The sequence below is a fragment of the Gossypium raimondii genome, chromosome 4 (assembly GCF_025698545.1).
Source record: "Gossypium raimondii isolate GPD5lz chromosome 4, ASM2569854v1, whole genome shotgun sequence".
Taxonomy (NCBI): domain Eukaryota; kingdom Viridiplantae; phylum Streptophyta; class Magnoliopsida; order Malvales; family Malvaceae; genus Gossypium; species Gossypium raimondii.
The window spans coordinates 22,697,675-22,710,448 of record NC_068568.1 but is presented as its reverse complement, the minus strand read 5'-3'; the positions used below and the strand labels follow the sequence as shown (position 1 = coordinate 22,710,448).

The following is a 12,774-nucleotide window of genomic DNA, read 5'->3' as shown; positions in this document are numbered from 1 at the left end:
TATAATATAGAAATTTACAACGGAATACGAAAGTATTCCAATGATCAAACCCAAGGAATTGTAAAAATTGGTGAACATTGTTATTAAATCAGTTATTACAAAACAATTACTAGTCTAATCAATTTATGAATTATTAGTGCAACCAAATATACTATTAAAATAAACTACTACTAAGGTAACAACTAATAAGCATAAAATAATTCTCTACTTCTTACTAACATTACACACAATTAAGCAAAGGTAAATTAATACACTAAATGTTAATTAAGCTAGTATAAATATTTTAATTGTTTTGTTCATTACTACTAAAAGGATTATCCTCTTGGACTCCTCCTAATTCAAAGTTATCATCTAAGTTCTCCTCTGGATCCATTTTCCTAAATATTCTACTAGAATCGTCAACTTTAGTGTATTGCACAATTTGGTATAATCAAATTAAACAACCAATCCAATATAAATAAACACTTAATCAAACATCCAAATACTTAATAAACTAATACAACGTAATCATAATAGCCCATAACCTATTCAAATTCTCATACAAACATTTTATCAAACATGTGATAAACGACACTTAAAAATAAGAATTGAGTGAATAAATACTCATGTATAAATAACGAATGAAGTGTAGAAATCCAAAAATCTCTAGTACAAAGCCCGTAAAAAAGTAAAAAGGATCCACAAAGTCAAAATTAAAATAAAATAATTAAAAAGTAAACCCTAATCTAATAAAAAAAAAAGAAAAGAAAAATAATTTAAAGTTTAATTATATAACCTAATTTTCAACTTAGCCTAGCCACCTTCAAATAGTTTATATAAGGGGAAATAGTTAATATAAGATGGTATTTATCGGAAAAAAATCATAATAAATCCTCAATTAAAAAATATCTCTATTTAAAAATTTAAGTATGAAAAGTTTCACCATTATTGCCTTCAAATTGCCCCTTAAAATTTAGCCTCATTAGGAATCATCTAAGGCATCAAAAAAGTTCTAAAGTGAGTCAAATCAGTGTCGTTTCAAGGACGCAACGAATGCGTTGCGAGAATGAGTAGGGGAGTGTCACAGGTCGTGAATCAAAGCCCATGATGAATGCACAAAGAGCGTTTCATGGAGGTCAATCGATTAAATGAGGCTCATTCGACCTACTTGAACTAACCCAGTTCGTGGAACATGTGAAGAAGCCCATCTACTTGAAACCTTGGTGGCCCGGAAAAGTACTTAAGAAAAATTAAGGCTACCTTGGTAAATATGAAAAATAATATTAAAAGATATGTAATCTGATAATATCCGATTTTATAATCTTAAAGGATTGTGTCAATCCCTTAAGAATCTCAATTGTAGATAGACTATAATCTCGACCATCAATGTAACTCAATCTGTATCGTTGGATTTGAGGGAGCTTAACTATAAATAGAGACCTTCCTCCTCATTTGTATCTCAATTGTAATTCTTCACAGTAATAGAGATTCTTTGGGAACATTTAAATCACCTTGTGTGTGTTGCTTTCTTGTGGCATTTTTTGTTCTTTCATTGCTCTTTTGTCTTTGAGTTGCTTCCATTTTATGTTCGGTGCCTTGAAAATTTTTTGTTGTGAATTCTCACTTTACAAGAGTTAGGCTGACTCGAGCGAATTTTAACCCAAGAAATTGCCTAAGGCCGCACAGATTGCGAGACAAGTTCTAGTCTCGTGACATTCGTGTCAGCATCTTCACAAGCCGACACAATGCATGTCAAGTATGAGACAACTACTCTCTCTTTCAACATCAACTCTAAGTTTCAACTACACCCATATTTATATGGAGCAACCACCATGATTCATTTCTTAAAGGGGGGGGGTAGGGGAAGGTTCGTTATAAGAAAAAAAAATATCCTTGTACGACTTAAAACAAAGCCATCGGGCATGGTTTGTGAAGTACATTGAAGTAGTTCGGATTTTAGTTTGAAGAAAAGCAGAAGCAACCATTTAGTATTCTACAAAAATTCTAAGACAGGCTCCATTCTTCTAGTAATATATGTTGATGACATTGTTATCATATGAAACAGTACTGCATGAATTTTGACTCTTTAATTCATTTCGTCATACTAATTTTCACACAAAAAACTTAAGGGCGCTGAAATATGCTGTGAAAGTGTAGGTAACAAGGAGTAAAAAAGAGATACTCTTGTCTCAAATAAAATGTGCTTGACTTGTTAAAAGAAACATGAAAAATAGGAGCCAAATCATGCCACACGCCTATGATTCATGATTTGCATCTCACAGAAAATGATAGTGATCAATTTAAAGACCCTACGAGGTACAGAAGAATGGTAGGAAAGTTGAACTATCTCACGATATCTCGTTAAGTATCACAATATGAGGTTAATGTTGTCACCTAATTTATGTCAACTCCATCCACTCTCGGATAGGGTATATTGTACAAAAATCATGGATGCCATAATTGGGCAAGACCGAAAGTTGACTGAAGATCTACTACAGATCTATCGTGTATTTGTTCGAGGGAATTTGGTATCGAATCAAAATATAAAGCCATGACTCAATCTGTCTTGAAATTATGTGGATACATCATCTTATTACAACAAAAGACCTAGACTTCATTACCGACAAAATTATGGAGCAATCACATTGCCTCAAATCCAGTATTCCAGTACTCCATGAACGAACAAAAAACACATTTAAGATGATTGTCATTTTAAGTCGTGAAATATTTCAAGGACTAATTTCACCTGGTTACCTACTGGGAATCAAGTTTAATACCTATGTAACATGCTAGGTATGATATTTATGCTCCAACTTGCGGTGTGTTAACAGGTTGTAAATGTTGACATTTGGGAATTCTAGCTGATATTTAGATATTAGACTTTAGACTTCATATTATTTCCTTGTAGAGTTTATAGTATTTTGTATACATACTCGTGTAAATCAAATCAATAGAGAATATTATCATTTTTCCTTCAAATTCTCTCGGCTTGACAGAGGTAATCCCCAAACTGCGACGGAGGACCAACAGAACAAAACAAAAACAAATAAATTGAAGCCATCTGTGTTACCATATATGGGGAGAATTGTTTCAATTTTGAAGACTGTACAAGATCTCCACTGCTATTCAGGCTACTTGCTCTATATTTTCTTCAGAGTCGGCTTCACTGGTTTCCAATTCCTTCACTTTCTCAAGCTGCCTCAAGAGATCTAACCTTTCAGATCCATATGTGGATGGTATCTGCCATGAAACCAATTATTAACCATTGAGAATACTAGATGTTCAATGCTCAAAGTGAGACAATTAACAAGACAGATGACACACCAGGGACGGGACATATCTTTGAATGGCAGCCAAAATGGCTGCATGCCCAACAGCAGTAACCTGCAGGACATAACTTTAACTATCAGATTAAGACAGTAGCTTGATGATAATTTTAAGTGTAAATAAAAGATGATTGGAAATGTTGCAAAGAAAGTTAACTACATGCTAGATGTTTATATATGCCTCATTATTTTGTATAGTTAAGAAAGGAATAAAAAATAAAATAAAAGCCTTCAGAGAAACTTGAAACTGTTATAAGTTACATGAACACGGGCTTCAATATGAAATTATAGTAAGAGTATTCTCTCTGAACTCAATTTTCAATCCCCAACTCATGCGGTCAGATTATTTGCAATATTTGCATTTGTTATTGACCCCAGATGATAATTTAAGAGGTGATTCCATGATGGCAAAAGTGATTAATCAGCAATGTGTTGGCAGACATTGTTGACAGAACACTGTATTTTAACTTACAGGAAGAAGCATCAAAAAACCAATTGGAACAACTGATGCTAAATCAGTTAGGGTTCTGCGGAGGGATTTCTTTTCTTTCTCTGCTAATTCATCCCCTATCAGAGCCCTTCCAAGCAACTCCACTGCAGCCGCAACATCAATGGCTAGAAGCTGAGATCCTTGCAAGACATCCTGCTCATTGGTAAATGACTCAGATGACATCTCATCACTTCTCAATTTGAAACAGTGATACACCACAAAAGTAGTCAGACCATGAAATATTGCAGAAGAATTTGAAACAATCGATACAAATCATTTAAAAAAATTGACCTTATCAGGGGATTAGAAATTTCTAGGCTCATAATTCTTCTCAGATTCCTTAAGTAAAAGGAGTAATATCATAATACAAACAATCCAAAAGTTAGCTTGTCTGTTGAGACAGCACCATATGTAACCTATTGCACAAATTTCCCATATACCCATATCATGTATGGCACAAAGAAAGACGATTAAATACACTCATTAATATTACATAAAGTAACAATTTTTAGCATGCAGAATCGGGAATTGAAACCAGAATTACAGACAGTATCACCTAAATTTTGATAAAATAAGAGCTTAAACATGTTGGATGCCATTAGATAAGACCTTACAATTATGAGTTATCATTAGATGGGAAAACAAATCATATGCTAGAATTTAAAATGCAGAAAGTTCCTCTACCCTTAAACCAACCCAAAAAGCCCTATCATGTGTTATCCCAAAAGAAATAAGCCCTGCCATGGACTATCTAGAAAAGTTCTGAAAGCCCTTGAAAAGTTTGGTATCAATTAGTCAAACTAAATTATTTTATTTATGGAAATCCACAAGATATTCATACCGTGCTTGTTTCTTTTATCTTCACCAATGATTTTTCAATAATACTTTCCTTCTTCTGAACCTCAACCACTTGAGCATGGCCAGCATCATTAATAGAGCCAGGATAACCATCTGTAACCTTAATATCCTAACCAAATTTGAAAAAGGAAAAGCAAGTTAGAAAACATGGATGAAGAATCAAAGCTATTCTGAAGGTCAAGGTTTAACTTATCATGCAACATCATGTTTCTTGTTCTTATAATGAGGACGTCATTTGTATTGAATTTACAGGACTACAACCATTAACAGAGTGAGCATACCTCCTCATATGCTGACTGAGCACTTGTTGTAACACGTTTCTCAAGCTCAATCAGTTCATTCCTTAATTGTTCAAAGCGGCGGATTTCATTTGGTTCACCACCAATATTAGAAGCATTCTGCTCAACAAATTCATTTCCCTGCATATAACAAAATTGCAAGTAGCTTTAACTTAAATAAAAACATAGAGATTCCCAACAGCACAAAAAAATGTTTTACCTTCTGGAATCTGTATTACCACAATTGAACTCAAAAACTAAGAATTTTCTATCATTGTTGTGCATCCAAGAAAGAACTGTTTTTGTTTTAAACATAATTTGGTCAAATTTCCAGGTCCATCACTAAGAAAACACGCCTAAACTTCTCTGTACTTTTATTTAGAGTACAGACCCTCAAACTTTCAATCAGCGCTCAAGTACCAATTTTCCATCCGAATACACAAACAACTTAAGCTTGATGAGATGTCACAGCTTTATAATATTTTATTATTGAAACAAATGCCGAAAGCAAGTCTCACTTTGTAACCACACAGACAGCTCAAAGATACAATTTTTAGAAATGAAAGGTCTAGTCATTAAGAACCCTGAAATTAGAGTTTAAGGCCAGGTCCTGCATGGTGAAAGAGACCAGAACAAGAAAAAGTCTGACACTGAGAGGATAAGCACAAGATCAATAAGTGTAAAATGATGCTTGTAGAGACAGGTCATACCGATTTTTCAAGAGCTGATGACTCGGTATCAGGCTTCCGCGTTGAAGGGTGTATGAAGCTCCATAACCCACGAGATTTATTGACAACTCTAATAGTAAAAAGACAAATAATAAAGAGGCATTAGTAGCAGAATACTGAACTGTTTGAATTAGAATAAAAGACAAGTTCCAAAAAAAAGTAGGCAAGAGTTACAATCTACTGCAGAAGTTGCTACCTGCTGCTTCTATCATTTGTTACCATAGCACTCTTTCTGGCTTTTGCCTTTGGATACTGCTGCTGCTCACTGACAGAGGATTGAGAACTCCCATCACCCTCTTCCTGCATGGGGATAATGATTTTACATGAATTGCAACTAAGCTGAAAAATATGTTGTATAGTGTGTACTTGAATTTGCCCACTATTTCATGTTCTTGATAAAAAAAAAAAACCAAAGTGTTTTAGAAGGAAAGAGAGAGTTATCTAATGTAATTGTAGTAGTTCTCCCCCGGCTTTAAAATGTTGTTTTAGTAAAACAAAAATGAGACATATCCTTTTTGCTTGTCATTATTAGGATATTTGGTTTTTATGTTAGAATTGGTGTCACTTGACTTGTGAGATCAACTCAGTAAGTAATAATAATATAGATGCAAAATTCAAGAGTTGGGCATGAGCTGCCAAGAAAGAAAGTGAAACACCCAATTACATGGGAAGAAACCCATAGTTTTACCTTAATTTCAATTTGAACCAGACTATTTAGATTGTAGCAAAGCCAGCCTGATTTTTTTTTTTTTAAAAAAAGGAAAGCCAAGTCTGTAATCCATGACTAATGTACTGCTGCCCCGTAACTAACTCCATGATATTAGTTATGCTAGGCAAGCATTTATCTTCTACTTAAGGAACTGAAAAGCCCAACCATCTTGACATCATGGCATTAATTTCATAGTGAAGGCACTATTAGAACATATGGTATTCAAAAAACAAATAGAATAACTGAAAAAAAGGGAGGAGGGGATAGGAAGAAACCTGTCGAAGGAAAGCTTCTTTCGCTCTGAAAGATGCCTCCAAAAATTCAGCTTCTTTCTTTAGCTTCCTTATTCTCTCCAGGTCAGAACAAGCAGCTTGTAATTGCTCTTTCCCGGCCGATGAACTTGAAACATGCAACTCTTGAAGCAAGTTTTCCAGCCTTTTCAGAGCTTCTTCAACACTCTCTAATGCCTGAAAACAACAAAATGTCATTGCAAATTAGAACCGTTCAAAAATTTTAAAATAAAGACACATTAGGACTGCAGGACCTATGAGAACAACAGTTCCTTTGCTCCTAGGATCCATAAAAAAAGGGCAAGAGCTAACAACAGATATGCTAAAGCATATAGTACCAGCAGAGGCACGGTAGCAAGTTGCAAACTACATGTAATTTACTTTCAAATGAATCTAATTTCAAAGGGAGGAGGAACCTTATCAAACGAATCTGATTCTTTCTCAATTGCTAATCCAGTTCTACCAACAAGACTAGTCTCAACGATTTCCCTTCTGCATCACATTTTCTCAAGTATAGTCAGCAATCAGCAATAATAAGATATAAAGCACCATTGTCCAATAAATGCAAGACTTATATGACATGAGAATGAGAAGCGGGTAATAAACATGACATCCAATGACTAACAACTAACTGCATCATTTTTGCAAAACACCAAAAATTAATAAAATGACAAACATAAAAGAAAATTATCCCTGTAAGAGAAGGTACATTCCAGTAATACAAATAGTGGGCTGGCTTGGCTTCAATCATCAGACACTTTTTCATGCAGAAAGGAAGTGATAAAAGAATTTACAGATTCAAGGATACAGGAAAGATGAAGAACTATCAGAGCTTATGACTAGAGAAAGCTACAAAGCAGAAACATGACCAATAATACATTAACAGGTTGCCCTGTAGTTAAATCTCATGGCTAAATAATCATTAAGTCCAAGATAATTCTTTCTTTAGCTCTTAGCATAGAGTATTGTGAATGAGGATGACTGAACTTCTTAATTGAGCAACTAAATGTCTTGCAGTAGCATCAAACGAACATCTTATCAGATCAAGTCAATGTAAAACCATATCAAAAACATGATAATGCACTTGGCAGTCCTCAAAACTAGCCCTGATTTTATTACTTTAGCAAATAAAAGAAGGGACCAACAGAACACAAGGATGAGAATTGTCCATGTTGAAACTCAAAAGTGTCTTGGAAAATGTTTTCCCTCTAAATCCTTTGCAAACATTTTTAACTCATTTGTATTTATCAGCGGATAGCGCTTTCTTAAGTATTCTGGAGCCTCAGTTCTATAGTGTGCCTTGAAGCTCTTTCTTCCATCTGAAACACAGCAACCTTCGGGTTTTTTTTCCTTCAGGTGTTCCTAATTCTGGATATCTAACTATATTGTACATTTACTCTGTTTATTTTTCTTATAACTCATAAGTACACATATAGTTGCAATTTTGCAGATAAACAAACATGCATTATCCTAAATGGTAAAAATTTTCTAAAATGTGCATTGAAATTTCAATTCTTCATATTTTTCTCAGATGCTTAGTTCAGGTTATTTGATTCACATGTATCCACTTTTGAGTAACTGACAGACATCCTATAATGGAATCTACTTAAATGTTTGAAAATTTCAAGCAAGCATGCATGTGCATGAGTATGAGAGTGAATTCTCATGTGGGTGGACATGTGGGGCTATGTGCTAGAAAGAAGGGCAAAATCGCCCTATAGAGAGAGAGACAATTAAGGAAAGAAAAGTAACACTGGTTAAACATCCAAAACTTACGTTGGTATCCCGAGTTCTTCCATGCATACCATCAACTTATTGTGCCTAGACAATAAAGATAGCAATAATAATTACTTAACAGAGATAAGATACAAATTGGTTTTTAATAATGAACTTTAAACTCCATTACCCTCTAGAAAGGAACCTTGCAGCCTTAACGTTATAAGGAATTTCCAGCCATCTACTGTATTTAATAAAGCTCTGCATCCAATGAGAACAAACATCCAATGCTTGGGGAATAGCTTTAATGTTAGGTGGACCTTCTCGTGCACTTTTATGTCCATGAAACTGTTTTGACGCACTAACAATTCCAGGATAAAAAGGAAGCCATTCCAGCTCTTCACACACAACCTAATGAATTAAATGTATCATAAGATATCATAGTCCATCATGAAACATATATGTAGAAAGGTATTACCATAAAACCATGCGCACTGACCTCTACATACAGTTGATAAGAACTTATAGATGAAAGTTGAGGATAATACAAAACGCTGCCACCAATAAGGTACCTGTGACAAAAGGATATTGAATTAAATCACAACTAAAACATTGAATCAAATCCAATCATAATAGAGAGGTGATACCTAATAAAGCCTTCAATAGGATCATCTATAACTTCAAATCCATTAGCAGATAAAAAAGCCTGTGTATTTCTGCCTAAGGCAATAAAGAAGCCAAATATGGTCAAATCCCTTTCCAAGACCTGCAAGAAATTAGTATTACTTTCAATGACAAGCTCTAGCATAGCAAAAACTATGGATATAACTAAGAGTCCACCATACTTCAAATTATCCTCCAATAATCATGTTCTCAAATTTTATCCATCATATTCTTAAAGGGTGTGGTTCTTAAACATCTTGTAAAAATAGATTCGGCAAAAACAGATATGGACTTGGTAGATTATTTTAGAACTTCTGACCAAGATGCCATTTTCAGGGATTAAAAGACAACATGATAACTCAAACTGTAAACAAATCATAAGCTCTAACTCCAAACCTCAATGCTTTCAGATGTTGTTAGCCTTGACCATATTTTCTCTCTATCTATAGCTTGCTGTAGCTGCTTCTGTACAAGATCAACCCAGAAAATAACCTCCTCTGAATCTTGATCATTTTCCACTCTGCAAGCTGCAGCTCGGGGACCAAAATGGACAAGAAATTCTCTGTGTAGACCAAAATCCTTTATAGAATTATACGCTTGGCGTATGGGAACAAAATCAACCAGCATATCCATCAATCTACCAGTTATGTCTGGAATCATAGAAAAGAAGTGGGCACAGGAAATTTTAGTAGGACCAAGTTTTGTGATTGCAGCAACACAAGTCAGAGCAAGCATGAGAAGAGCTTTGTCACTTGCACTTCCTACACCCAAGGACTTGCCTTTCCCACACCTGGGCAGCAGATTAAGATAGTTGGCATATCACCACAAGTTTCACAAGAATCAAGAAATTCATAAAGAGCCTAACACGAAGAAGCAAGGAGGTGATTACTTACACGTCAGTGGCAGCAGTGAATCGCGGGTCTCCTTCAAAATAATTTACGAAAGAGATCACTGCAGCAGGAACTTTATCAGTCCAAAACAAGTCATATGCTTCAGGTTGCTTGGTTGATAGTTTCTCCCTGATTAAGCTCTCCAAGGGAGCAGATTGACGCAACAAACTGTACCAATGTGATTGTTAGAAAATGCTGAAATTTTTTTATAGAAAGGGAAGTAATAAAAACAGGTTAGGAGAGCATTATCTGATTGGATTTTTATTAGAAACACATGAATGAGCAACATGAAAACAGAATTTATTTTTTCCATATTGGTCTGCAGAAATAACCAAGTACTACAAAGTAGTTTGCCTCCATGATTAAGAAAAAGTACATTGCTGCTTAACTACCAAGCCTTATTTGCTAAACATTTCACTACAAAACAAAATTTCCTTTTGTCATACTGGTCTGCAGAAATAACCAAGTACTATATAACAACCAAAGGATAGCAAGTCACATATAAATGATTAAGACCCCAACATCAAATATGTAACTTGTATTGCCAATTATAACCATGCTGCTTACCAATGTCCGACACATATTTGAACATAGACATTAGGATATGACTCTCCAAGGATCCTCCAAATACACACAAAAAAAAAAAATTCAAAAAAATTTAATAGACCCATGTTGGACGCATACTCCTATACAACACTCACACCCAAATCCAAATAACAAAGCATTATAATATAAACCATATTTCAAGGTGAGAAAATATTCATTTTTTCCTAATGAATGATAAGCATAAAAGTGTTTACGCAAATTGATGGTACATGTTATATATAAATACAATAAAACTAGAACAGGACACAAAATAGCCTACATTTGAACAAGATCCACGAAAAGTAAAATACCAATGAGCTGCAAAAAATACAAAATTTATGCAATGCACTACCTTCTTTGGACAAAAACATTTACATCCCTATCTCGACTATCGCCTCGGGACGAAATCTCGCTTGCAGCTTGCAGTAGAGAATAAACAGCAGCCTGAGAAAATGCATGAAAATTTAGTTTGCTCAAATATTTCTTGGGAAGGACACATACATACTTTTTGTGTGTAATAGCATACAAGGAAAAATTGTTTCTTAAATATGCTGGTAAAATAAACAAGGTTATATTTAAAGAAATAAAGAAAAATAACTAATCACATCTCTCAGTTGTGTGAAGAGAAAGTGTGTGCAAAATAAACAATCAGCATTGGGAAAAAAATGTCAAAATAGTCTTACAGTTACAAGAATCAAAATCTGAGAGGTGGTATGGGGGCAAAAAAGCATCAAATTAGCGTATTTTTAAGCTCAAAGAACAACCCAAGACAAACCTGGTAAGAGAGTGTTTTCACCCATGCATTCCTATCTACACCAAGCCATGCTGTCGAAAACCAAGTCAACTTTGATAATGAGCTTTGTTCTTTGATTGCTAGCTCAAAAGCCCGAGCTGCATCATGTAAAGATTGAACAAGTCCATTACTATGATCCTCACCATGCAGTGATTGATTCAGTTGGACCCTTATCTCATCTACATCTGTACTTGTACTGGCTTGCGGACTCTCATTGACTGTGACACCATCTTCAGCTGATGCTAGAGGAAAACCGATTCCTGCCCGTCTTGATTTACAAAAGGCTGAATAATGTCTTCTATAACCTAACAGCCTGTGGTTATCTGATGAACTCTGCCTTATAAGATATTTCTTCCTTAAAGTACCCCAATTCATCAACAGATAATCCAAGTTAGCCACTCTTTTGCAAGAAACATGAGATCCAAACGAATTCCATGAAAGCCATGGATTTGAAGACCTGCTAAAAGACCACAACCAGCAAGGTGCAAGCGTTTTCATAGAAAATTGATAAAGGAATACCATGAAGAGCAGAAAACTTATTTCTCCTGCCATTGTAATAGGCATTTTCTTATTTCTTCCATTCCCCTAGAGTGTTTCTAGTTTAATCCGCAAACCATAACGGAACTGCTGCCTACAACTATTTATTTGAATTAGCAACAATATATTCTGTGGAAGCATTACCAACTACTGCATTGTTTGTTTAAAAGTTTTAAACTTAAAATCCCATAAAACAGCCCATTAATTAATGGGAATCACTAATTCACTTTTAACTTTTAAACTTACCCGTGAACGCTAAACAAGCATAATTAAGTAATTCAAAAAACTGCAATGAGCTTTGGCAGGTTTTTCTTCTTTCTTAAAAGAAAAAAGAAGAAAATCATTGAGCTGTATGGTTTGCAAATAGAACGAAACAATTCGCCATAAATCAGGCCTAGAGATATCAATTAATGAATTAACGAGAACTTGTCTAAAAGCTAGTTCAAATCTTCTCCGCCATTACGTAACATTTTTCAGCGTCACATTTTCAAGAGAAAGAAATAAAAAGATTAATAGCTTCGATGACTAATTTTATACGGAATTATCACAAATAAAAGCCTAAATTACTTGGACAGAGCCAAAATTAAACAACCCTTAAGTGAAAACAATAAATATAAGGGAAAATGAAAAGGAAGAATTTTAAATACCTAGAAGTTACGAAGCTGTGGTGATGAAATTTAACCGACATGTACAAGTTGCTAGCAGTCGAGGGAGGAAACTGAAGGCGTTTGGATAGCAGGAAAAATGGTAGAAAATGAAAATGGAGTGTGTTTGCAAAGAGGCAGACGTGGCGTAGGAAATAGAGGCCACTGTTTTTATCCGTAGACGTGGAGAAACCAGTAATCACAAAACAGACAGAAAAGACTTTCCCTTCTTTTTTTTTCTTTTTTTCTTTTTTTAAAAAAAATTAATTTTTAATTTTGTGTCTCCAA

General features: G+C 34.6%; 1 protein-coding gene across 3 annotated transcripts; it reads right to left on the bottom strand.

Moving 5' to 3' along the window:
- Positions 1-2,846: 2,846 nt before the first annotated feature.
- LOC105766629 (uncharacterized) lies at positions 2,847-12,672 on the bottom strand. 3 transcript variants are annotated; one of them, XM_012586156.2, is made up of 19 exons: positions 12,490-12,672; positions 11,449-11,765; positions 11,288-11,337; positions 10,865-10,956; positions 9,931-10,095; positions 9,434-9,827; positions 9,022-9,140; positions 8,874-8,946; positions 8,565-8,785; positions 8,435-8,479; positions 7,075-7,150; positions 6,644-6,835; positions 5,856-5,959; positions 5,642-5,729; positions 4,935-5,072; positions 4,637-4,762; positions 3,778-3,948; positions 3,304-3,363; positions 2,847-3,219 (listed from the first exon to the last, which is right to left on the bottom strand). In XM_012586156.2, the coding sequence occupies exons 1-19, from the start codon at positions 12,528-12,530 to the stop codon at positions 3,106-3,108; spliced, it is 2,586 nt and encodes an 861-aa protein (XP_012441610.1). In that variant the 5' UTR covers positions 12,531-12,672; the 3' UTR covers positions 2,847-3,105. The 3 variants fall into 3 exon arrangements, with proteins under 3 accessions (XP_012441610.1, XP_012441608.1, XP_012441609.1); XM_012586154.2 differs by having other exon boundaries at positions 11,288-11,765; XM_012586155.2 differs by having other exon boundaries at positions 11,288-11,762; positions 12,490-12,670.
- Positions 12,673-12,774: the final 102 nt, after the last annotated feature.